The following is a 27,197-nucleotide window of genomic DNA, read 5'->3' as shown; positions in this document are numbered from 1 at the left end:
TTGTCTGTAATTTCTTGATTAGATTTGAGATATGGGTACTAACATTTAATTTTGATGGTTCTGAGCAATTTATTTTTTTGATTTTGAGTCACAATGAAATGGGAAGAGTGGTTGTTAAGTGTTCCATGTTCCAATGAGCTCAACAATTTTAACTTGTATCCTCTCTCTCTCTCACTCATTTCCTTACCATCTATGTGTCTTTTTCAGCTAACTTATTGAAGAAACAAAATACTCCATAATTAATTTCATACCCTTGAATCCAATTTTCTTTTCATGTGTTTTTTATTTTTTATTTTCTCAAGTGTATGCTTCTACGCAATCAAACACTAAATTTACAATTAACTTTCAGTCTCAACTTTCAAAAGTTGAATTGTCATGAGTTCAATTTTCACAATTAACTTTTCTTTTTCAAACACATCTGTAATTGTTTTAAAGCAATAATTGTTATAACTAAATATTATATTTTTCAAATTATTTAGTTGTTTAGGGCTACTAAAGATCATCTAGAACACTATTCTGATAACATTAAACTATTAATCAACTATAAAAATTTATTTTTTTGCCCATTTTTTATATGAAAAGTTCTCTTGTTTTGTGATGCTTAATTCACTTATTTAATAAAAAAGAATAAAATATGCCCGTGTATGCATGAGAATCTACTAGATAATTTGATTGTTATGAATAGAAAGATATCATTTAGGAAAGGAATAAATAAAAAAGAATTCAAGAAGCAAATCTCATTAAAAGAAAGATTAATTAATGGACCAACAAAAAAGAATATTTTCATCTATTTTGTATCATTTTGGAGACATGTAGTAATATACACTTCTACGAATAAGGAAACTTATTATTAGAGATTGACTTTTTTTTATCTGACATGTTTAATGAATAACATCAAGACAAAGAAAAATAAAAGAGTGCAATCATACAGATCAAGTGTAAGGGGATAGTATGTGTTAAGAGTTAATCCCACGACTTAGGTTAAAAACTCATTAAACCCATTTAGGGGTGCAACTTGCGAACACGACTTGAAAAGGACATGAAATTAGTGGGTATGGGTGAAGCCTTATTAGGTTTCGGTCATAATAGTGTTGACCCATCTAACATGTTTATCCAACGGACATGTCTAGGTTAGGGATGTCAACCCATTTTGACACATTTAATTATTTTGTTATTAACATGTCGTTTAAATCACAAAACATATGAGATATTTCAAATATTAATAATTATTTAAGGATTTTCAAAATTGCTCAATTTTTATTAGAATGTTGTAAAACTTTTTCATATGCATCTTCTTTTTCTTTCAAAATTTATAAAATATAGAGGATTATTTCAAGATATTTTTCAAAAAATTTAAGGTTAACTTTTAGTTTGGAAAAGAAAAATACTTTGCTTACTAAGTTAGTAAGAATAGTTTCCTGACTGCATTACCTTGTGCCATCTAGAAACATGATCTGAAGCCACAAAAATGAGAGGACAAATTCTAAGAACTTCAAAATTTTCTTTTGATGATGAAAATGGAACTTATTTTTTTTCTACTTAAAATTAGAATTTTACTGAATGAGTTACACAGGGTCAAGTCAAGTAACCTATTTAATAATTATGGATTGGGTAAAATTTTAGAATACCCTTATCTCAACACAACGTGAACTCGACACGACACAACCTATTGCCACCCCTAAACTCATACTCATGATGACCATACACCCCTCCTTGTTTAACAAAAAAAAAGTGGAAAAGACAACTTTTTAGTAATGGAGTGCAAAAAAACTTTATTAGCAATCACCCATTTTTCACAAAAAATTCATGATATTTTTTAATTTTTTCAATAAAAGTACTATTCTTCAGAATACTTGAATAATTCGAAAATTTTGCATATTTTAATGAGAAAACGAATAAAACAATTTTTTGAGAACATGAATCAAACTAATTTTTTTATGAATATTGTAATGTTCAACAAAAATAAATAAATAATTCATTAATCTAAGATACTAACGAAGCTCTAGTCTCCTCCATCAATTGGATTTCTCAACTTCTCTAGCAGCCCATACAGGTAGTATCTCTCTCACTCTCTCTTCAACAAATTGATAAAAAGAAACTAAAAAAATCGACCTTGAAAGCAACGAAATTGTTTGCTAAATTACCCAAGTAGAGGAGGAATTAGTAATGTTTTGGTTTCCAATTTGTTATGTGTGCTATGTATTCTAGATTCTAGAGTCATAGCTCACATAATTGAAAACTTCCTAACATGAAAACCATTGGATTATGATAATTATATTAATATATAGATTAACTCTCTTTCGAAATATACCAAATTATTTGTTTTCGAATTTTTTATTAGGACATACAAAACACGTATAAAGTTTATACAGCATATTCCCCATTTAGTGAATATTTACCGAATTTTGGGAATCCAAAATCAAATAAAACTCAAAAAATTTAGGTATCGAATTTTTGTCATATTTTGAATTGTTAACAAGGGCCCAAAATTGGTAATTTGCAACTTGTTACTCCCTTAACAAAAGATTCACTTGAAGAGAGTTGCCAAGATCAAAATGTTAAGTGATAAAAAAAAACAATTAAAATTTAATGTAATCATTTCTTTTGTTGTTAATTAAATAGTCCCTCTAGCCTTACTAAGTTACTAAGGATTTCACCCTTGCTAAGGGTCCTTGGGCCCACCTCTTTGGCATCCCAAAACATGATCCGATGCTTCAGCATTGTAGAGAACAATATTCTATGAATATTGACAAAAACAAATTTTAAAAATAATTATTTTTCACCATTGAATTTCATTTTTAAGTTTGAAAGTTATGTGAAAGTTCGGTAGTTGTCCATTTTCAAAATCTTGGATCTAATTAAAAAATTAAGTGCTTTTGAATTTTTTATTTTTTTATCTAAGTTTTCGATTAAACTTCTCTGCGGTGTTGGTTCTCTGATGTTGTAATCAATTTGAGCAAAATGACCCTTAGTAAGCCCAAAATCTTAATGCATTAGTAAGGAATGGGTTTCACTCAATTAAAAGAGTCATACTTGTCCTATTAAGTTATTAAGGAATTCAACCACAGTAAGGGTCCTTGCCCTCTCCTTCGGACATGATCTGATGTTTGGCTGTAGAATACAAAATTTTATGAATTTTGAAAAAGAAAATAATTCAAAAAAAATTTATTTTTTATCATTGAATTTTAATTTTAAGTTCAAGTTTGGCAATTTGGTGGAAGTTTGAGAGCCGTCCATTTTAAAAACTTTGGATAAGCTCAAAAGAAATTGTTTTTCGAACTCTTTTTTATTGGATCTGAGTTTTTATAATGAAGGTTAGATGGTTGTGATGTTGGATTGCTGATGTGGTAATCCAATTGAGCAGAACGATCCTTAGTAAGGATTAAAATCTTACTATGGTAGTAAGGAAAGTGTTACACTAATTAAAACAATTTATCTTTTTTTTTTAAATATTATTTGACTTGAAAAAAGAAGGAAAATCCTCATTTCTAATCGAAACCTTTTCATTGATTTTGTTGTGGCTGCTTAGAAAACCTCTTTTTTGGGCAATCAGCAAAACAGTGGGAATTTGAGAAAAAAAGGCGAGGGAGGGAAAGAGAGAGCAACATATTTTGAAAAGGTGAGAAGGTCTAATCTTACAAAGTACAAACCCTTCAATTTCTAGGCGATAATTTTCAGTTAACAGGTCATAAAATCAAGAACCCACTTTTCAGTTAGATTTAATGTTTCTTAAATTCTTATCCACAGTGTGCAAAGTTGTCTTCTTATTTTATATTTTTTATAAATATTTTGAGCTTCGATCGGTTCGGAATTTCTGGTGATTTTATATGTTAGATTTAAGTTTTATAAACCCACGTTATTTTCCTTGAATTTCTCATCCCCAGCTTGGAGAGTACTATTCTTGTCCTGAATTTCAGGTGGTTTCCTTTATTATTATTATTTTTTATTTTTTTGTTGTTAATTGATCATATTTCTTTTTGCAATTTCAAATTTTGGGATCCCTTTTAAAATGAACTTTTCTTTCTACCAGAAAAAAAAAATTGTATTAAAAACGATTTCTTAACTATGCTTTTTATGCATAAAGATTTTGTGGTCCAAACAGGTCAAAAAGTATCATTTTTTTCTGTATTAGATTTAGGATTCAGTGTGTTTGTGGAATTGAATTTGATTTTGTGAACTTTTTTTCTTTGCTTGAATTTAAGTTTTGATTCTGAACTTGTAGGACTTGTTTGAATTTGATTTTTGCACTAGAAAACAGATATTTGTTGCTCGAAGAAACTTTGAATATTTTTTCCCGGTTGGTTGCGAAAATGTTGATTTCTAATTCTGTTTATTATAAGTTATTTGTGTTCATTTATTTGGATTTTGTTTGTTGTTGTGGCATTGGTTGCAAAGTTTATCTCCTGAAGGAGAGAAAAAGAGGGCTAAAAGACGGGATGCGATCGATTGGATTCGAAACCAATAGTTGGATTTGGAATGGAGTTTACTACCATCTACACCTATGTGGAGGAATACTGGTTTTGGCCGTTGTACTTGGGTTATCAACAAACTATTTTGGTAGAATTCAGGTACCTGAATTGCCCCGTTTCTTGCCAGATTTGGTGATCTTTTGTGAGAAGAAATATGGGAAAAAACCCATTAGGGTATATATGGAAGGATGCTTTGATCTCATGCACTATGGCCATGCAAATGCTTTGAGGCAAGCAAAGTCTTTGGGAGATGAATTGGTGGTTGGAGTTATAAGTGATGAAGAAATCACAGCGAGTAAGGGCCCTCCGGTGTTATCTATGGAAGAGAGGTATTGTGAATTTTTTTAGACTAGTAAAAGGATTTGTTTGAATGGCGAATTATAACGTCCAAGATCTCATGGGGACGTTAACATTCTCCACCACATTTACTTTCAAATAATACCTCTATCCATTTTATCTTTTAGTGAAAAGATAAAGGGTATATTGGTCTTTTAGATAATAAATGCCCTTAGTATTTACTGCAAACAGGACATTTAAATCTAAAGATTAAAATGCCCTTTGCATTTATTATGTAAAAGACAAATATTTATTATTTGAACAAGCATTTATTATATAAAAGACCAACACACCCTTATCTTTTTCACAACGAAATAGGCAAAGATATTATTGGAAAATGAATGTGGTGGAGAATGCTAACGTCTCAATGTAGCCTTGGATGTTAGCATTCCCCTTTGATTCTAAATTGAAGTCTAATGAAACCGGTTGAATTTATATAGTTATTTTCTTTTTGTGGTGTACCAATATCCATTATGGCTACATATGCGTACCTATATCCAGAATTTGATGGTCTTAGAGATTCACACCCATACAAAGAATAGAAAATGGAACAAATGTATTAATTATCTCCGGGAACCTGAGAAATATGGAACTGGATTGCTCCACAAAATCTATAACCATTTTAATATTATCATGGTGGAGGTGGAAGCAAGTGCATTATTCACTTATTCTTCAATGGTCACACATTATTTTAATTTTGTGGAAGAGTTTTTATCGTACAAATAAAAAATAATTCATGAAATTAATATAGGAGTAATGCTAGTTAAATAACAATGTAACACACACACACACACACACACACACAGTTAAATTTGGGATAAAATCACTTAACACACATGCACACGCACAAAAAGAAAAGTGGCATGAGTAATGACTTCTTCAAATGGCCTCGTTTTGCTGTATCATTCCATGCAGTGGCCCTTATTAAGGTTTATGTTCTCTTCTGCTCAAGAGATAGTTGGACACATTCTTGGGCTTATCTTTTTATTTAATGTGATGAAACTAATGATTCATTTTTGGAATACTTAGTTCAAGAAGGTAGGTAGGTAGACTATTTTTCTACTCATTTATTTGTAAACAAGTGCGTGTGTTGAGGAAAAAGGGTCCACCATTTGATGTATTCTACCTAAAAGATCTCCTTGGTCATTAATCTGATAATATGGACCTATAGAGTATAGTTTCTTTCGAATATTTTTACCATTTTGACAAATTAGAAAGAATGTCATAGATTACATGGTTATTATCATCCAATCAGATTCCTTGCCTCCACTCCCTCCCCCGCATCTGCGCCACAGAAATACACCATTTTTGTGTTTCAGGTAGGGAGAATGGTAGTCCATCTTCCTCCTGAATTAGATGCCTAGTTACAATGAAATAATAGGAGACTAACAGATGTGATTGAAGTACTCATTTGTGACCTAACTATAGTCCCTTTTCTAGGCTTGTTCTTGTTAAGGGGTTGAAGTGGGTAGATGAAGTCATTGTAAATGCTCCTTATACACTTAGTGAGCAGTTCATGGATAGTCTCTTCAATGAGCATAAGATTGATTACCTCATACATGGCGATGATCCTTGTCTGCTTCCAGATGGAACTGATGCTTATGCCATCGCAAAGAAACTTGGCCGTTACAAGCAGATCAAGCGCACTGAAGGCGTCTCCAGCACCAATATTGTAGGTATTATAAATCTCCCCATCTGTGCCTCAATCAATTCTTATAGGTTCATTCTTGTTGTTTTGGATATTATGGGCCAAAATTAGTATATCTTGTTTTTAAAAATTCACTCAGTTAATATTTTGTATTTAGGGAGGATACTTTCATCTATGGGGGCTGCGGAAGATGGTGACAATCTTACCAATGCAACACTTCCCGAACAACCCCATAATTTGGAAAGGACAGAAGCAGAAGAAAGAAGATCAAGTGGATCTCAAATATCTCATTTTCTACCTACATCTAGACGGATTGTGCAATTTTCCAATGGGAAGGTATTGGGTTTTACCTTTCATTATACGTGAAATCATTCTACTGCTCTAATCTGATGGTTTTGGAATACATTTATATAATGCTTTATTTTGGGTATGGTTAATCAAAGAACTAAGTTACTAACTATATTACATAAGTGAAAAGGTTGTAATGAGAGGCTTCTACTTGTTTACAATAGAATAAGGATAATAGTATTAAATTTGGACATTTCCGCGAAATATACTGAAATATTTCCATTTCCACAAGGTCCGACACGAAATTTAACCTACAGTTTCAATTATTTATATTTTGGTGAAAATCACTATTCATTTCATGAAATATTTTGGTTAATAGTGAATTTCCACTTTAACAATCAAAAGGTGCCAGTATGCCAAGTTGGTTAATGTATGTGAATGTTGATACCACAGCCCGGGTTCAAAACCCACCTTCTCCTAAAAATTACTAATCACCAACCATTTCTTTTATATAAAAAAAAAACTTGACTTCCTTTTGCTGTTTTAATAAATTAAAGTATACTTGTAAAAAAAGTTAATCAAAATTTTTTAGGTGCAAAATGCAAGGTTTCGGTAGAAACCTTCGGACAATAGTAAACTTTGATCTATATATTCTTTATTGAAAAATAATTATTGTAAAAAAATGTTGATTTAATTTTTAAAAGTAATGCTGATGATGATAATGACAGCACACAAAAACGAAGGATATGAAGTTTTCTTTAGGAGAAACCTATGGTTCCTTTTCATTTCCATTCTTCTGTGAATTCATTGAGAACTCCCAAAAACAATTTCAAGTGAGAAGGGTCTATAAACCAACATAACCTGGAGGCTGGCACAACATATTCCAAGGATGTAAATTGGAAATGCTATCATGTTAGTTAAACATAGTGCTTTGTTAACTTCTTTTGTTTAGCAGTTTCACCAACCAGTGGTCTCCTTAAAATGGTTCTTTCTTTGTTTAATTTCAGGAACCTGGACTAAACGCTCGTGTGGTATATATTGATGGTGCATTTGATCTCTTTAATGCTGGACATGTGAAGGTATGGCAACTACAACTCAATGTTTACCCCAGTGGGCATTATTTCATTTCTCGATTCATCAGTGGTATAACTTTTGTCACTACTGTTTGGCACCTTTGCCTACTTTAGATACCCGCATACCTCTATATAGAATAAAGATTTTCATGGAACATTGTTCTCACGCCAATTGAACTAACATAAGGATAGTTATTTTATATTTTCTAATTTTGTTTGTTTGTTTAGTCTGGGACCTATAAAAAACAATCACATAACCCAAAATATTGTGCTAGATCTCATTTACAACATCCCCACCCATTGATTATCACTAATTTTGTATAGATAGGCATTCAAAGTTGTAGGAGAAATGGATGAGACGAGCAAAATTGAATTGAACTATATGGATCTGCATCAATTATCAAATGATGTATTGATTGGTAAAAGCAACAGGACCCATTTCTGGGAATATTGTTGGTGGTGATTCCCCTCTTTGCCTAGTTCCCTAAACTGTTACATCATGCTGATTCCAGATCTTTTGGTGGGATCAGATAGTGAGGATTCCTAGGACTTTGACGATGAAATTTTGATCACTAGGAAGTTCTTTCCTAGCTATTTTTACTAGGTGCATCTCTAACATTCCAATGTCAACCTCAAATGAGCACACTCTAGTATGTAAGAAAAATTGTGATGGGAAGTTTTGGTCAGGTCTTTTTATCAGCTCTGTTCTCACTCGAGCTACTCCAGCCTTTCGGCGTCGACAATAAGGGTTCCAAAACTCCCTCAAAGGTGGCTTTCTTTGTTTGGGTAGTTTTCTTGAATCAGATTTTGGTAATGGATCAGTTCATCTCTCGTGGTTAATCGTACACACCTGTTGTCCATTTTGTGAAACTAGTGGGGCTTAAAATGGGATGGATTTTATCCGAAATCCTAGTGGTCCGAATCCGAATTTAGTGGGTTTGGTTCCTTCAAGTATATCCGAATTAAAATATGGATCGGATATGGGTTGATGTCCCTTAAATTGGGTCGGATACGGATCCATCCTTATATCCGTCAAGATCCGAATGATATATTACTTTGCAAGTTGTATTTTTATATTTTTCATGTTCAAGCTATCTTCATCAACCAACTATGGTTGGGTGTAGTGGTCAAAGCCTTTCTTAAAAAAGGAGAGGTCTTGAGTTCAAGTCATCATTTAGCCATACTTTAGCAATTTTATGTGAAATAACCTTGAATGATTTGACATTATCTAACCTAACCAACTCGAATCAATTAATTCAATCGGATCCGGATATGGATTTAATGAAAGCAAAATGATTCAAATATGGTTTTAGCTAGTAGGATCCAGATAAAAATTTCGGATATGGATATGGACATACTTATATCCGGTCCGAACCTGATCTGTTTTAAGCCCTAGAAATTAGCAGGGAATCCGTTGATCACATTTTTATCCATTGCAACATTACTCATTCCATTTGGTCTCATTTCTTGTCACCTCCTCAAATCTGAATATTCAATATCATCTAAATTTGAACACAAATTTCGAGGGATGACACTGAGAACATATCTCAAGCATAGAATATCACAATAACTACAAAATTTATGCAATTAAGATAAAAGAGTGACTAGTTAAATGTTTTCCAATAATAAGAAATAACCCAAAATCTAAACACTGTAACGAATCAAGAGAATTTGTCTAATATCCTCACTACCTGTCTCTCTAAAGCAAAAAAAAGTAGATAGAATTACTGAAATAAACAAATCTACTAAGTTATTTCGCCACCTCCATCATCTCCACATACTACACCTGAAAATATGTAGAAAATAAGGGTGAGCCAATAGCTCCCAAGCTACCAACTACTTAACCTGCACCAATGATGCAAAGCATGGCAGTACAAAGTCATTGTACAAATTATCAATAACAGCCTATGTGTAATTCGACTACACAACTGGATACACAAGATCATAGACCCGTAGAAGATGCATAATCTTCTATAACAACTAAATGACTGATGTTGTTTATTTAGAACTAATAGCCATCAATCCATAGGAAGACACATCTTCCAGTTGGCTATTTCTTCTATGGACGCATTCAAACATCACAAAGACTACACCGACAACAGAACAAGATTCCTTTGGTTCAATTGGACGATTGAATTTGGTGATCGGTTCCAAGAACTACACCTAGATTCAAACAGTGATCATCTGGATCCAACTATAAGAAACAAGTATGAACTCATTCGTACTGGTGGCACCATACGAACCGTAACCACGTCAGTTTAAACACTGTATGAAATGTAATTCAAACTAACTTTGTCCATCCAACAGCCAAAGAGGGGTAAGAGTATACTAACTCTAAGGTATCCTCTAATAACAACACATTATCATTAGACCAATCTGGTTTGACTAACCCAATCCCACCGGAAAGGTATCCAATGACTCACAATTATAGTTAAGACTTAGCTTACTAAGTTAATCATTATTAACACAGTTAACTCTACACCTACTTGGTCCACCAAGTCAACTCAACCCAAACCCTTAATCTAATCATTCCATTATTCGGGTTTCATGAACTATTAAATTCCTTGCATTTTATGTGTTTCACATAAAAAAGTTACTCATTAAGATTAGCATGAAATAATATTTGAAACCATATTCTTATCATGATTCATAATCATTAGAATAAATAGCAACAATGCCATAAAATCACTATTTAAAGTTTTACGACATAAACATAATCCTAATTAGTAAAATAAAATAAGGATTTATGTACATGCAAAATAGCTTCTTGATTTATTGGTAATTATACATGCAAAACAGTCCTTTCATTGATTGGAATCTAACATACAAAATAACCCTTATACAATTGGGATCTAATGTGTGAAACAACCCCTAATCAATTAGAATCCAATAGGCAAACGGCCCCCTAATTGATTGGAGTCTAATAGGTAAAACAACCCCCTAATCGGTTGGATTCCATTATGTTTTATATAAACAATAGGAGGAATTCAACCCGATAACATACAAGGAATCAAAGGAAAATATGAAGAGAGATTTCACTTGTCTCTTTTATTACGAAAGTAAGAAATGTAAGAGAGAAGATGATTGGAAAAGTATACTCTTCTTGCTCCAATTTCCAAAACTTCTTCCAAAGCTTTCTAATAGCAAACCCTAGCTCTAGGGTGGCCTCCAATCCAAAGCCCTAATGCTTCAGGACAAAAAGAAAGAAAAAGAAGAGAGAAAAATAGCAAATCCCGTAACTTTCTTTCAAGGCTACCTAAACTGGCTTTTATGAAGAGTTTTTAATGTGCGAAATATCCAAAATGCCCCTAAACCCATATATATACATAAAAACTAATCTTTGGAGACTTGAATGAGTGCTGATAATATGATGGACTTTTGGTGGACAGACTTGACACACGCTGACGTGGAAGCACATAACTTATTAAAAAATAAAAAGAGAAAGTTTCTCTCTCTTGCCAGTTCTCTGCCCACATATTTATTTTTTTAGATTTCAAATCTTAAAAAGGATCGTTGGGCCCACATTGATTATCACATTGACAACCAAACAACACAGACATCTAGATTTCACGAAATTATTCATATTTAAAAAATAAAATTAAAAAATTAAAAACAATTGTTTTTCGAGCTTGAGCCATGGTGTATAAAATGGACAGCTACCAAGCACCCACATTTAAAAATAAAATTCAATAGTGAAAAATAACTGTTTTTTTTTTGTTTGAACTTCATATAATTTTATCCTCTACAACCCCATTTCATCGGATCATGATTTTGAATGTCACAAGGTGATCACATCTGAAAGTTTCTTTTTTTCAATATGGGCAGGAGAGAGAAACTCTTTTTTTCTCTATTTTAATAAGTTATGTGCTTCCACGTCAGTGTGCGTCAAGTCCTTCCACCAAAAGTCTGTCATATTATCAGCACTCAACTTGAACCTTTGTCTAGAGTGTTTTTCCACTCTTTTAACTACTAAACCACATTAATGTTAATGTTGATGCTAAGCTCATTAAACCAAAATAAATAAGGGTAAAGAAATAAAATTAATTACAATTAAAATAAGATAGTGATAATAATAAATTATGGGACTTTACATTTCTCTGAAGTCCTTGGTATTGATTGGATTCTTTCATTTTTGGTTTTTTATCTTTATTCCAATCATGGCATTCTATGGTTTTTAACTCCAAGAAAAGAAGTATTTGGAGATTGGTCTCCTTTGTGATTTCTTGGGGTCTGTGGAAGGAGAGAAGTATTTGGAGATTGGTCTCCTTTGTGATTTCTTGGGGTCTGTGGAAGGAGAGAAGAATTGAGGAAGGTAATCCACCTGTATGAGGTCATTTTGACCATAAAAGCTCTCATTTTAATTGTGGTCTTAGCTTTTCAAAGAGTTCCTTGGCCTCTTCTTTGAGGATTTTGTGTTTAGGTGGGAGCTTGCATTGGATATGATTTCCTTTGGCTATATGTAGCATTTCTGTTGATGGTGTATGGATTTCCAATACTGCGTTTAAATATTGATTGTTAATCCTTGAGCGGTGGAGGTGGTCAACTGAATTGGAAGTAAATTAGAGCAAAAAAGAGAGAATAAGAAAGACAGGAAAGAGAGGAAAAAAGGACACAAAGAAAAATAAGAATAGGAGGCGGCTCTTCAATTGTGTCACGTTCTTTATCTTTCCATATTCGTGTCGCAAATACATTCAATGCTAGCAAATTAAAGTTATAATAAACATAAATGAGCACTGTGTCACATAATTAAGAAAATAATTCATCCCGTGTATTCAGCATGATCAGGAGCCTATGGAAGTTGTACTGAAACACAAAATGGTCCTGTGTATCTAATAGTATTGGAAGTTAACTGGAAGCAGTAGGTTGTGCCAATAGAACAATTGGTTATCATGAGTAACTTTGATCTAGAGTTGGTTTTCATGTTGAGGAAACTACATGCATGAGTACTAGCAGAAAAATGTACGATAAAGATGTCCAGAGTTAACTCAATATAGAGTCTAAAAGAATAAAAGAAAATTGGTTCTCGTGAGTAAGTTTGATCTAGAAACTCTTTCCAATAATGGAAGTTGCATGTTTCTATTGTTGATTGAGGGAATTTAAGAGATGGTTTTGAATTGGAATGATAGGGTGAAAAAGGTGGAACCAGTTTAGTTATGGATGCATCCACTTCATATGGGAGTGAGTATTGATTATGCAGTGGAGCAAAAACCCCACATCTAATAGGTGGCATTCATCTATGTTTGGATCTTAGAAATATTGCGATAGGCATATTCTCCTCAACAAGTGGATTGTATACATGCATCCAAGTTTTCCAAATGTAAAATCTAAAACATCACTTATGCTCTAAAAGCGGGGGTTTCATTAATATGCAGGAACATTAGTATCATTTATAATGTTGCCCTTTGTGAATGTTAATGTACTCTCCCTTGTGTTACCATGGTTATGTGTGTTTTTTTTTTTTTGATAAATACCATGGTTATGTGTGTTACCATTGTCCCTAGCTTGTATAATATCTTTGAATATCTTGGAAACATTCTCTTAGTAGTTATGCTAGGCAAGCATGGGTTAGTGATCAGCGTGAAGGTGGGTTCAATGAGTTTCGAACCTAGGTCATGGGATCAACACTCCACATCTTACCAACTTAGTTAAGTTGGCACCTTCAGAAACGTTCTCTTATTCAGAAGATGTCATCAAAATCAACAGTCCCATAGAATTATTTTATCTAGTCTACAGCTTGATTCTTCTTTCTCACCATTGTCAGATACTCAAGTGTGTGAGGCAGCTTGGAGATTTTCTACTTGTTGGCATCCACTCTGACCTAACTGTCAGGTGCAACTTTATTTTCCTAATTCACTGTTTTTCATGGGTAAATTGCTCATCACAAGGCCAATCTATTGGTACAATGTTTACCTAGATTTCATACATAGTTGGATTAGAAGAAAAAAAAACAAGGATAAAAGTTGCTTTCCCATGCAGTGAGCGCAGAGGACCTCACCGTCCAATTATGCACCTTCATGAACGTTGTCTTAGTGTGTTGGCATGCCAGTATGTTGATGAGGTCATCATAGGTGCACCATGGGAAGTTACAAAGGACATGGTGAGAACTTTTTAATATTTCTAGAATGGTTTTGATTTTATATTTTGAGTTTGTCATTCCAAATTCCTTCCCTGGATGTACTTTGGTTGATACATAATTACACTTTTGAGCTCTAGAGCTCCATTATTTTTACTGATAGTCATTAGTTTTTACTTTCTTGTAATAAGGTGGTGATAAATAGAAGAAGTAATAAACCTTTCATTTATTGATGAAAATTGGAAAGAAACCTTCTTGTAGTTTCATCAATAATTGTTTCTTGTGGATTACAGTTACTTGTTTGGCGTGGCCATCCTATAGCCCTTTTCTACTTCCTCAATAGGGAAAAACAAATATTTTCCTTTCTCATTGAACCATTGAGGTCCTTTCTTCTTTTTTTCCCGTTTATGTTGAGTTTTGTTTTGTTGACTTGAGCAGATAACAACCTTCAATATATCCTTGGTCGTGAAAGGGACAGTCGCTGACAACAATTCTTTGTTAAGGGTAAGTTCATCAATTATGCAGTTTGTTGGGTACTATCAAACTCTTTCATTTTCCCTACCGTCACTCATCATTTCCTCCATCAATTGTACGCATTTAAATATTGAGTTTGTAAATAAGGTACAATTGATATTTTAGGGTGAAGCTGATCGGTATGCCGTGCCCAAGAGCATGGGAATTTTCCAGATGATTGAAAGCCCTACAAATATAACGACGACTTCGGTGATCAAAAGGATAATTGCTAATCACGAGGTTTACAAGGTACTCATTTGGCTAATTTTAAGCATTTGATCAACTGGTTTGGATCAAGGTTTAAAATCTTGTCTCGAGAAAATGTCTCAGAAGAAAACTTGAGACTACCTTGATTGACATATTCCATGACATTTCTTGACAATCTGGATCAATGTTTGATTTTTTTTTTTTTTTCGGTCAAAATTGAAATGTCTTGTCTAAATCTGAGGCAGCACGAAACTTCTGACTTTGGTCAGGATCAATTTGCTTGTTGGAATTTTGGGCTGGCTGTTGCCTATTTTTTGAAAAGTGAATTGGATTTCATACTCGATGTATGATTTGAAAATGCTTGAACTCCATCAGCCTATGGAGCTTCTTTTCTTTTCTTCTTTCTCCTAGAGACGTAGAAGGATGGGTTTTTGGGTAGAAAAATCGAGGGTTTGTACAAGGCACTGAAGATGAGGTTTAATAGGTTAAAAATATTTTATGCTAGAGGTTAAGAGCTTGAAGATAATCGATTTCTTGGGTACGCTTGTCTTCACTCCTATGATTGTATTTCCTTCAACCTTCAAATCTCAAGATACAACTTTTGGTGAAGTAGAACAATGGATTGTTGGGTAGAAAATCCAAGGTTTGGAATAGTTTATCCTATTAATCAACTGCTTAGAGATAATAGAGTATGTTGGGAGAAAAATCATTGGGTTTGAAAAAACAGTGGGCGTCTCTGACATTGATCAAAATTTAGGGGTAAATTTCCAAATTACTTTTTTCTTCTTTTTTTTTTGGGAAGGGGAAGAGGGCTGACCAGTGCATGTATTATATATTATTAGAAATTCATGTTTGGAAGTTTTATTATTAATTGATTTATTGTGTCTTGGTGATGTAGGAACGCAATGCAAAGAAAGCAGTGAGTGAAAAAAAATATTATGCAGAGAAGAAATTTGTTTCAGGATATTGAAATAAACATCCATCGCCCTATTACTACTATCTCAATCACCTTCTTCCTCTTGTATCCAATCCCCGAGGACACATATACATGAATATTGTAAAGTATTATTATTTTGAGGGTGGGGAAGAAGAAGAGAAATATCTTTCCCAGTTTCCTTGTTAGATGATGTAGAATGCTAAACCTTTTTATATGAAAGATGTTTGTCAGTGTCACATTTTTATAAGCAATAGCTATTAATTTCTGAATTAAACAAATCAAAACAACTTTTATGTTAAAAAGAGTTATAATTTTCTATCCATCACAATCTCTCTCTCTCTCTCTGAAAATGAATCCTAGTACAAAATCATACTGAATTAAGTGTTTGCTAAGTATGTATGTTACTCATAATGCAATTGGTGCTCACAAAAGTTTTGAACAAGGATGAATCTGAAGAAGATGACTAATTCTGATAATTTTGAGAAGAAACCAAAATAATGAATATTAATAAAGTTGGCTTAATTATTATTAAAAAAAATTGATTAGTTATTATACTTAATTTATATTTTAATTAATTGTATACTTGAGAAATTATTTCTTCTCCCCACTCCCAACCTCATAAAATTAGTCAAATCCGAGATTTCACAAGAGAATTACCACACGATCGATAATAGCACGAAACCTGTACTTTTCATGTATACTTGCACATCTAACAGAATACAGGCATACAGTTACTTATTACAGCCCTTGTCTATCTTGGTTGCTCAAGAGGCTGCTCAAAGCTTAAAATCAAAATGTTTAGTAACAATTGATTCTAAAATGGATGGGAAGAGCTCCAAGAAAGAATTCAATTCATCATCCTAAAAGACCTAAACACACTGCTAACTAGGCACACAAACCATTTTTTGGCACAATAAAGAACCAAAAGAAGCTTTTTTTCCAAATATCATACTAGGCACAACTCTCAGTTCTTTTTACCCTACACTTAACTTTATATAAACAACTATATTTCACTTTCCCCATAGTTTATTACTACAACTGAAAGTTGGGCTACTAAACCAAACCAAACCTCTCCCACCAAAGACCAACTTCTCCTCTAATTCCTTCTTCCATCCATCCTCTCCTTTGATTACACTAAAAGGTGGGGGCAAAAAAAAAAAAAAAGAAAGAACCCTCCACACGATGGCATAGAGATCTGTCACCAAGACCACGTGATGGGCGGAGTAGGTGCACTCTGAGGGAGTTGTGGAGTCAGACAATGCTGTTGCTGCCACTGTGGTAATCCTCCTACTTCACCTTCCCCCATTCGAAGAATCTCAGGTGCGTCTTCAATCTCCATTTTCCCTTCTTCATCTTCTTCAGCTTCCATTGGCTCTGATGGCTCAATAGTAGGTGTATCCATTCCGGTTGCAGAAGGAGGGCACTGATACGGTACCCAAGGAACAACAGCCCAGCTGTTATCTGTCCCTGAGCTTTTCTCCCCCATGGATTTTAAGAGGTGGTTGGACTGTAAAACTTGACCTACAAGTTGGTGCATACTTTATTTAGTTGGTTTTCACTTGGACAAAAAAGTAATGTGCACATTTAAAAGGCATATAAGATGTACAAGTCACTTGGATATATAGAATAAGACCAAGTGATTTTTTAACTCAGCCTGACAGCCGGACTCAAAAACTCACTTAGATTCTTTCACTTGGGATACACAACTGCACATGGCAGGTCGGTCAGGTTGATTGTGTATCCCAAGGCACAGAATCTATGGTTCTTTGCCCATGCCACAGTCGGTGAGTTTTGAGTCCCCCTGTCAGGTTGAGTTCAAAAATCAGCACTCAGAATAAAATGGGTTTCACTTCCAAAGCTCACAATAGAAGCTGACAAAAACCCAAATGGTTATCAACTATGCAAAGCCAAATCCAAATCAACTCAAATTTGAACTCAAATTTTACTTATGTGGGTGAAATACTGGCACACTTCCGAAGTGTGACAAAATCAGTTCCAGCTGAAAATCTTATAAACTACCAAGGGGAACACATGTCTTGTGAAAAAAAGAAAAAGGATTGCATATTATAATAATAAAAAATTAGATTTCAGTAAATATACAATGTGTGAAAAAAGTAAATATGAATTTTACCTTTAAAACTTGGACAAGACCAAGATGAATCAAACAAGCCATCAACTTAAGAGGTAACCAAGCGATATTTTCAATGTGACAATGACTTAGATCTGAGTTGTCCCAAACAAGAATCTCAAACGATAATTTGAAAACTAGGGAAAGACACCCATTCAAAGAAGAGAGACAGACTTTAAAACACTCAACAGAAGAGAGGATTTTGGGTTTGGAGGACCTACAAGTGGGAGTTTTTTTGTTGACAACGAATGCATAGCGAGGGTCATCCTAATCACACAAGAAAATATGCTTTAAAAAAAAAAAGTGTGAAGGCTTCTAATATGAGAAAAACCGAATAGTACCTTTGGATATTTAGGGCTCTGTTGTTCATAACAGGCCTTATTGTGTAGGTGAGAGAGCATAGAATAACAGACAGACCATTAAGTTCACTAGAAGATCTAAACACACAAACAGTAAGCTAGAAGACCAAAGGAGTACTTTTGAGAAGACTAGATTCAAGAAAGCTCAAATTGGTGGCTGATTTCAAACTTGATACCTTAACAAAAAGAAGAGGAAAAATCATATCAATCTTTTTATGTTTTAATAAAACCAGGATCGGATGAGTTATCTTGGTCTTTATCAGGAATGTGATGATTCAAATACTGAATTAAAATGGAAAAGTGGCCAAAATGGGCAATAAGGTCAACACACACAAATTATATTTTAACATTATTATACTTTTTTTTGTAAGTATAGATAATAATGAAACACGGGGGTTGAGATGATCCACCAGAATTGCAACATTTCAAGATGACACTCCAAACTAGAGTGAACAAACTAAATCCCATCTGAACACAAAATCCTCAAAAAATACACCTTTAAAACTCATGGTTTAACATTATTATAAAAAAAAATTAAAAAAAAAGCCATAAATAAACAGTTTAAGTAAGTACTCTAGATTCTTCAAATTCAAAGCAAGTTCCAATAAATCACAATGGATTGAAATTTTGTGAAGATGGTCTTCAGGGAATGGACAATCAGTTTGATTGTTTAAAATGTTATCCACAAGGTCCTGTAGGTAGGAAGACAAATAGAATTGTCGAGTACAAACAAGCTGTAAGAGCAAAAGACTAATTTGAAAGCTAATCAATGATGACCTTCCATGGATTCACTTTTATATTAGTTCCAAAAATATGAGCTTGAACCCCATTTGTAAATATATGACGGAAATGACATGCATACTAACCACTTATTGTACTAAAGAAACAAGAACACCAACGTGCAACATCTATATCATCAAACAATATATCCCCAAAAAGTCAAAATCTAAACAATGCGGATTTTTTTGTAATCTTCTAATATGTTAATTGGTAATAGTATTGGAGTTGGTTGAATGTAGGGAAAATTACTAAAGAAGGTTAAATATTTTAATATTTACAAAAAAGAATCTATTGTTTCAAAAACTACCAAAAACGAATTAAGTCGCTGGACAGTCCAGCATTTTAGTAACTCACTGGACTACAATGTTTTAATGTATTAAGATACATTGCTTTACCAAAAATGCCCTCTGAATGATTAAAACGCTGGACTGTCCGGCGTTTCAATGGCTTGCTTTAACACCCCAGCAATTATGCCTTCATTTAAAATGCTGGACAGTCCCACGAGTTACTAAATCGCTGGACTGTCCAGCGACATAATTCGTTTTTGGTAATTTTTGAAAAAATGGATTTTTTTTCCTTGAATGTATTTACTGAAATAACCCATACACATACAGAGATCAAGGTTACGGTATACTAAGAGAACCACCTTTCAACACAAGGGGGAAAAAAATATATGAAGCAGAATTGATTCCAAGAAATTCTAGAATAGCCAATTTAACACAATCACACATAGAAACCATAGTAAGATTCAAAAAACAAAAAAAGCTATTGTAAAATTGCAAATAATGCTTGAAATGGCTACATGCGAGACTTTAGCAGATTGATTCCTTTTAAATTAGCAGAGGAACTATTTTAGACAAGAACACTAACAGTAAATCAACAACACTAGTAATTATTCTTAAACACAGGGATCAAGTCCAAACTCACGTTGAAAGAAAAATTTGATGAACTTGAAATAAAAAATCAGGAGCTTTACCACTTACTCTTAAAACCAGGTATCAGATCCGAATTCACCGTGATAGAAAAATTAGATGAACCTGAAGACTGCATCAATGGCGAGTTCACTTGTTTATACAGAACGAGTGCCCTCTCTTCGTTCGAAGAAGATTGAACTTCTTCTGTTACCAAGTCTGGTTGATCAAAATCGAGAGGAATTCCTGATTCCTCTTCCATAATCGGAAGCAACTCAGCATCCTTCAAAATTCAAAGAAAAACATCTAAAAATCATTCAAAATCAAAACATCAAACCGAAGTTTTTCGACAATCAAAGAAATCGAAAAGAAATCGCATACCAGTCTCCTGATCTTTCTGGCGGGAGAAGAAAGAGAGAAATCAGAGAAATCGTCGTAAACTTCTTCAAAATCCTTCCGCTTCATCTTCGAAGATAGGTATCCAGTCATTCTTCGAAATTTCTTGAGAATCAGAACAGTAGTTAACAAAACCCTAATTCGAAACGACTCAGAACTCCATGATCGTTACTCCAGGAAAGAAAATATAGATAAAAATAATTCAAAAAAGCGGGAAAAAAAACCCTGAAATTAAAAGATGAATGTTCACGATCGTCGATAATCGAAGAGAATCTGATTGGATTCTAAACCAGCCGTCTCTTCTCTCTCCTAGGGTTTCTACTCTCTCTCTCCAAATAAATTTGTTTCCTCCGTCTCTCTTACTGTTTCTGAAGATTTTAGTTCACAATCCACGAGCGGTAGTTATATTATAGAGAGAGGAGAGAGAAACTTCTTTCAGTTTTCTGGAGACATCCAGAAGAAACACCTAGCTTCCTACTATCCTACGTGTTTCATTCCTCCCGCGCTTTTTATTTTGTTTTATTTTTTATTTATCCTTTGGTTTATATTTAGACGTAACCCTCAATATTTGAGATACCTACTACATTTTCAAATTAATGACATACCCCCTTGACCTTGGTCTTCTCTTATAAACTATGAAAAATTATTAAAACAATTTTGATTTTATTGGTTATTATAAAAATAAAAATAGAAAAAATATCCAAAGAGATTAAAAACACTGGATCATCCAATGTTTTAACTTTTCCCATAATTATTGGACTATCTAAAATGACAGAATTTGCCTAAAAAAGTTTAGGAGATGAGTTGTTAATGATGTTCAAAATAATGAAGAACCTTAAGTAGATCATTTGGATATTTAGAAAAAAAGAAAAGAAAAATGAAAGCTAAAATGTTGGGTGTTTTAGTAATTTTAGAAACCCTAGACTAACCAATGTTTATAATCGATGGTAATTTTTGGTAATTGTTGCTATAAACGACTAGAAAATAACCTAAAATATCATCATTTCAACTTCCAAACAACAAACCCAATTTTTTCTACCAAAATTTATCTATTTTCTCAACTCTTCTCTCCACTTTTGAAAAGAAAGAAAACTCACATTTTTTTCTCTACTCTTCTCTCCCGACTTAACAATCCAAATAAGAGAAATGGAGAGAAACTCATTTATTTATTTTTCTCTTCTCTTCTCTTCATTTCTCTCAATCCAAACACAACGTTAGTGTTTTGTGTTTTGAAGAAAATTCACTTGCATATAACGGTAAATATTTTTATTTTTTCACATAAAACACCTTCATGAGTGAAAGGTATCAAAAATGAGTGTTGAATCTCATGATAATATCTTAGCATCAACTAAAATACTTCTAAACAAAGTTTCACTAACATTTTTCTTTGTTGATATTTTCAACTAGTAATTCTAAATAAAATCCTAAAGTTCAATATAAAAAAAAATAGAAATAAAAAAGATTCATTATAAGCATAGTGTTCTCTTACAACTCTGAAAATGAATTTATGATGTTTGTCAATTAATTATAATATTGGAGTTTTCATGTTGTTATCAAAATTTATATTAACACTTAGAGTGTGTTTGGTGTGGTAGTTAGAAAGATTTGGAATTGGTTAGGGTTGGAGTTTTTGAAGTTGGTTGTAACTTCTAGAAAAAAAAAAAAAAAACTCTAGTAGTTGGTTGCCTCTCTTAAAGACAACAACAAAAAAAACTCTACCTAGCTATATAGGCACCCAATAAATTTATGAGGGCAGCCATTTTTTTTTGGTAAGGGCATATATAGGAAAAGGGTTGCCTGGACCGCTTGAATAGAAAGTTGACTTGTGGTGTCTAGTTAACTAGAGATAAACATTAGTTAAGAAACCTAATTAAGCAAATCGTGGTTTGTAACATCTATTTTATCTTGACAAGTATTATCCTATCCTGGCGAGAGAAACCCTAATAGGAGATAAAAATCTATGGTAAATCAAAAAGTCAAAAGTCAATGTGAATTAAAGAGAGCAAAAAAAAAGTGAGAATTAAATAGAGAGAACTCGAAGAAAAGTTTGAAGTAGTTCTCTCTATTCCCTCTCTTCTTTCTCCTCCCTTTCTCCATTCTTACTTTTGCTCCCCTTCTCTTGAAATTGAATAGGATTTTTTTTTTTATAATTACAATGTAGATTACCTATTCATCTCTTGCCACCATCAAGTTTATTTAATGAAGGTTGGATCAAGAAAATGTACATATAGATGACCTTAAACAAACTACGAGCAAGAGATTAAAAGAAAATCGAAATAGAAAAAATATGAGCAAGAGACATGATTTACGTGGTTCGGCCAGATGCCTAAGTCCACGAGCAGCAATGATCAATCCACTATCTGCAATAAGATTTCTACAAAGTTCATCAGAAAATCCTAGTCCCCTATTACACTCATTTTGTATTCTCTTTCTTGCAACTCTTATTTTTCTCACACAAAGAATGAACCCTAAACATATATTTTATATTAAGGTTACAAAGAGGATAAAACGGGTCGGATCACAACCTAACGGGTCGTTAACGAATCATCAAGAATCCGGATTGAATTCATGACAATTCTCCAACAAATCTCCATCTTGACTTGAATTCCACCAAACCATCCAAAACAAAACAAAAAATGAATAACTCATAGCTGCCTCCAAATGCGCCATTAGGCGCTATGTACCCAAAGGTACTCAAATCTGAGAGATGTTGATCAAGTCCAAACAATGCTTGAACTTGACCCTAATCACCACCTTAATAATCATATCTGCAGGGTTATCTGCACTCCCAATCTTTTGAAGAAGAATATCACCTTCATTCACAATTTTTCGAACAAAATGAAATCGAACATCGATATGCTTTGTTCAAGAATGATGGAACTAATTCTTTGTTAAACAAATTGCACTCTAACTGTCGTAGTAGACCTAGACATGCTCTTAAACAATTCTCAAGTCCTCAATCAACCCACGTAGTCAAATGGCCTTTGTTACTAGCATGGTTTTTGCCTCAGTAGTAGACAAAGTAACTGTCGACTGTAATGTCGATCTCCAACTCACCGATCCTTTAGCAAGAGTAAAGACATATTCTGTAGTTAACCTACGTTTATCCAAATCATCAGCATAGGTTAAAATCCACATATCCAACCACGTGCTGACTAACCATGTCATTCCTTTCACATATCAACTCAACATCTGTTGTACCGTGAATATATCGTAAGATCCATTAACTACCAACCAATGTCCTTTATCTGGGTCAAGCATATACCTTCTAACCATACTAACAGCATGAGAAATATCCAATTTGGCACACACCATAACATACATTAGTGCACCAATTGCATTCGCATATGGAATCAAAGCCATATACTTATTCTCTTCACTTGTGCAAGGAGACAACAAGGCACTAGGCTTGAAATGAGGAGTCAAAGGTATACTCATGGCTTTGTTTTGTCATCCATACAAAATCATTGTAGCACTTTCTTCAAATAATGTGTTTGTGTCAAACAAATTGTTCCCTTCACTCTATTCTTTTTAATTTCCATATCAAGTATTTTCTTAACTTTGCTAAGGTCCTTCATTTCAAATTCATTTTGCTACTGAGTCTTCAACCTGTCAATCTCCACCTTACTCTTAGATGTAATGAGTATGTTATCTACATATTAAAGTAAATATATAAAGAAATCTTCACGAAACTTACGAAAATACACACAATGATCAAAATGACTTCTTATGTACTTTTGTCCCATCATAAACCGAACAAATCACTTGTACCACTACCTTGGAGAATATTTTAGACCATACAATGACTTTCTCAGTTTGTAAGCTCAGTTCTCTTTTCCAGCAACCTTATACCCATTTGGTTGTAACATATATATTTCCTCCTCCAAATCATTATACAAGAAGACAGTTTTGACATATATATTTTAAATAAAATTCTTAAAATGTGACTTGAACTCAAAATCTCTCAATTTTGGAGAGAGGTCTTAATTATTATACCCAAATGTTGTTGGTTGATGAAAGATGATTTAAAAAATATAAAAATATATCTTGCAAAGTAATATGTCATTCGAATCTTGGCGGATATAGGGATGGAATCATATTTAACTAGGTTCAAGGGACATCAACCCATTTCCGATCCATATTTTAATTCGGATATACTTGATGAAACCGAACCCGCTAAATTTGGATTCAAATCACTCGGATTTCAGACAAAACCCGTACCATTTTAAGCCTAAGTTTTAGAGAGTTGATCGGATTTTGGGTTCGGGTTCTAGAAATATTTTGTTCAATTCAGATAATCTTGCATTATCCATTGACAAGTTACCTCTAACCTAAACTACTAAACATGCTTGTCACAGACGCTAACGTGCGCCTAGAAGTAGTTCAACTTTAACCTGCGCTAGTTGGAGTAGTGGTGGTGATGGATAGGGGTGCACACAGTTCGGATTGGTTCGGATTTTGGCAAAATTGGAACCAAACCAAACATGATTGATTCTACAAATTTAGAATCAAACCAATCCAATTACCCTATAGAACCAAACCAACCTTGGTTCAGATTGGTTAGGATTGGTTCTCGGTTTTCATACTTTCAAAATAGAAAAAACTAGTAGTTTTTCTTTCAAAAGAGGAACCCTTTGGATCAGATCATAAATAATGCCTATTTTTAAAATGAAAATGATTTTATAATTAAATTCTGACTGAAATCTGTAAAAATTGAAAATTAGAGGAAGCTCAATGAGACTAAAAAAATTACAATTTTAAAATTGGTATTTTGGATGGATTAGTGAGGAAACTAATCCATAAATGATAGATTAACGTATCCAAGCCTAGGTTTGTATAGTATATTTCATCTAACAAATACGATATAAAGATTCTCATAAAAAAAACAAGGAATCAAACTCTTTGAATTTTTTTTTCCATAAATGGGTTGATTCATTTGAGAGTTGAGAGAGAGATTTGTATACATTTTTTATGAGTTTTTGTTAGAAAAAAATAGAGATAAAGTTGAAAACTTTGATGATTTACCTCTACATAATATATATATATATATATATATATATATATATATATATATATATATATATATAGGTGGCGGTTCAAGGGACGTCTTCAAAACCAGATAAAAAGCCCATGTATGAAGGACGTTAGATTTTGTCGAAACAACGGCTGAGATGCACTCAAACGTCTCTTCCAAATCAGAAACAAAATTTTAAGATTTTATAAAAAACTCCCTCTTTTTTTTTTTTTTTTTTCCAACTCTCTCTCTCTCTCGTCTTGATAGAAAACCCAACCGATTGAAACCCTTCAACAGTTGAGACGTGTTCATCTCTCGGAGAAGGTGGTGTAGAGGGACGTCTTCTCTTGACTGATTGTGATCGTTTAGGGAACGAAGGATAGGGTGTTGTAGGTACTGATCGTGCGACATTCGGAGATGGGCACCGTCTAGAGACAAAAGGCGAGGTGATTTCAGCCTTGTACCTCGATGAAACTTCTCTTTTCGGCCTAGGCTTGCAACCTACTACATTGTTCTTCTCGGACGGAACCAATGGCGGTCTCACGGTCTCCTCTTCTACTCCCTTTCGTGGTACCTGCTCTGCTTCACACATATCCATTCACACCATCCAAATCAGACCACATTGAGAGAGTTCTTCATATAATTTCACCCACATGAAAGGATTTCATGTATCCCATTTAAGAGATTCGCAACAAATCTGTCCGAAAAAGAAAAAAAATTAAAAGAAGAAAATTGTAAAGAGAAAAACAAAAAATCAACCATTTTTACAGACACGAAGCTCTGTTATACACTAAATTTAAGCAACAAAACCCAACATTGCATATAGTATCTCCATTTAATCATTAAAAGCCCAAATTCAAGCAGATCAAAGTATGGAAAAGAATCTAGTGAATTGGGACACACAACCCAGGATAACATCTACTGTCTTGGGTTATAGAAATGACCAGAGTGAGCCACACTGTGTGTTAAACAGTCATCCTTGGCGAGTGAGAATTTGAGAAAGAGAGAGAGGCCACGGTGCAGGGGTGGGATAAAAGCTTTGATGGGTTTATAGGGGGAGATCGATCAATCGATCGAGAGACGAACGCGTCTCAACTGTTGAAAGGTTCCAATCAATTGGGTTTCTGTGGAGACGAAGGGTTGGGTTAATTTAAAAAAAAACGAGGGAGTTTTTTAAAAATTTCTAAAACTTAAATTTTAATTTCAAATTGACGTGAGAACGCATCTCAGCCGTTACTTTCTCAAAATCTAACGCATGAGAAACGTGGGCTTCTCATCTGGTTTCTAACACGTCCCTCGAACCGTCCCCATATATATATATATATATATATAGGGAAATGTTCAGCACCCAACCATTTGCCCATGTCCTACATGAGTTAAAAGTTTTGGAATGAACTAATTTTTGGTGAGGAGATCATCCTCACCAAAAATCAGCCCATTCCAAAACTTCTAACCCTATCACAAATGGTTTACAAAAAATAGACGGTCCACAATTTTTCAACTTATAAACATGGGGTTAAAAGTTTTGGAATGGGCTGATTTTTGGTGAGGATGATCTCCTCACCATAGAGATCATCCTCACCAAAAATCAGCCTATTCCAAAACTTCTAACCCATATAGGACAAAACATGTTGGGTAAATTGTTGGGTAAATGGTTGGGTGCCGAACAGGACCCCGTATATATATAATAAATACTTCGGATTAGTTCGGTTCTCGGATTGGTTCGGTTCTATTATACCCTTAATCCGGAATCGAACCAAATCAATCGGATTTTTTAATATACAATCCGTACCTGAATCAAACCATACTCAATCAAAATCAATCAAATCCAAAAGACTTCAAATTGGTTCGGTTCTCGGATTTACCCAATCCAATGTGCACCCCTCTAGTGATAGGATAACTAATGCCACACAAGGCAACTAGACCCCAGCAAAAGATGGCATTCCTGTTATTTATATAAATTTAAGGTGTAATTTTGTACGTTCTTTGTCTTAGCATATCTACTTTGTAATTGTGGGGGAGTACATTTTTTCTGTTCTCTCTCTCTCTCTCTCTCTCTCTCTCT

General features: G+C 33.7%; 2 protein-coding genes across 5 annotated transcripts; one reads left to right on the top strand and one right to left on the bottom strand.

Annotated features, from left to right (window-relative positions):
* The first annotated feature begins 3,476 nt into the window (after positions 1-3,476).
* On the top strand, positions 3,477-15,774 carry LOC147393054 (ethanolamine-phosphate cytidylyltransferase-like). Of its 4 annotated transcripts, XM_086455156.1 has the most exons (10): positions 3,477-3,619; positions 4,396-4,798; positions 6,246-6,481; positions 6,611-6,789; positions 7,749-7,820; positions 13,576-13,643; positions 13,791-13,911; positions 14,326-14,391; positions 14,527-14,649; positions 15,506-15,774. In XM_086455156.1, exons 2-10 carry the CDS (start codon positions 4,437-4,439, stop codon positions 15,575-15,577), a joined length of 1,299 nt encoding a protein of 432 aa, XP_086311282.1. In that variant the 5' UTR covers positions 3,477-3,619; positions 4,396-4,436; the 3' UTR covers positions 15,578-15,774. The 4 variants fall into 4 exon arrangements, with proteins under 4 accessions (XP_086311282.1, XP_086311283.1, XP_086311281.1 ...); XM_086455155.1 differs by lacking the exon at positions 3,477-3,619 and having other exon boundaries at positions 3,995-4,798; XM_086455158.1 differs by lacking the exon at positions 3,477-3,619 and having other exon boundaries at positions 4,604-4,798; positions 6,392-6,481.
* Positions 15,775-16,327: 553 nt separating this feature from the next.
* On the bottom strand, positions 16,328-20,503 carry LOC147393053 (uncharacterized). The gene is made up of 3 exons (XM_086455159.1): positions 20,104-20,503; positions 19,795-20,005; positions 16,328-17,065 (listed from the first exon to the last, which is right to left on the bottom strand). The coding sequence occupies exons 1-3, from the start codon at positions 20,209-20,211 to the stop codon at positions 16,743-16,745; spliced, it is 642 nt and encodes a 213-aa protein (XP_086311285.1). The 5' UTR covers positions 20,212-20,503; the 3' UTR covers positions 16,328-16,742.
* Positions 20,504-27,197: the final 6,694 nt, after the last annotated feature.

This window comes from Akebia trifoliata, chromosome 10 (genome assembly GCF_017979445.1).
Source record: "Akebia trifoliata isolate Shusen 1 chromosome 10, ASM1797944v1, whole genome shotgun sequence".
NCBI lineage: Eukaryota > Viridiplantae > Streptophyta > Magnoliopsida > Ranunculales > Lardizabalaceae > Akebia > Akebia trifoliata.
The sequence above is the reverse complement of the archived record's forward strand: the minus strand, read 5'-3'. Positions and strand labels throughout refer to the sequence as shown.

What these genes read in the sequence shown, in the direction of transcription:
- LOC147393054 (XM_086455155.1), top strand. Translation starts at nt 4,311, where the DNA reads ATGTTGATTTCTAATTCTGTTTATTATAAGTTATTTGTGTTCATTTAT. An exon ending in CTCCAGCACCAATATTGTAG is followed by an intron (nt 6,482 to 6,610) that starts GTATTATAAATC and finishes TTTTGTATTTAG; the next exon opens with GGAGGATACTTTCATCTATG. An exon ending in GGGAAGTTACAAAGGACATG is followed by an intron (nt 13,912 to 14,325) that starts GTGAGAACTTTT and finishes TGACTTGAGCAG; the next exon opens with ATAACAACCTTCAATATATC.
- LOC147393053 (XM_086455159.1), bottom strand. Translation starts at nt 20,211, where the DNA reads ATGACTGGATACCTATCTTCGAAGATGAAGCGGAAGGATTTTGAAGAA. An exon ending in CCAGAAAGATCAGGAGACTG is followed by an intron (nt 20,006 to 20,103) that starts GTATGCGATTTC and finishes TGAATTTTGAAG; the next exon opens with GATGCTGAGTTGCTTCCGAT. An exon ending in TCTGATACCTGGTTTTAAGA is followed by an intron (nt 17,066 to 19,794) that starts GTAAGTGGTAAA and finishes ACCAACTTGTAG; the next exon opens with GTCAAGTTTTACAGTCCAAC.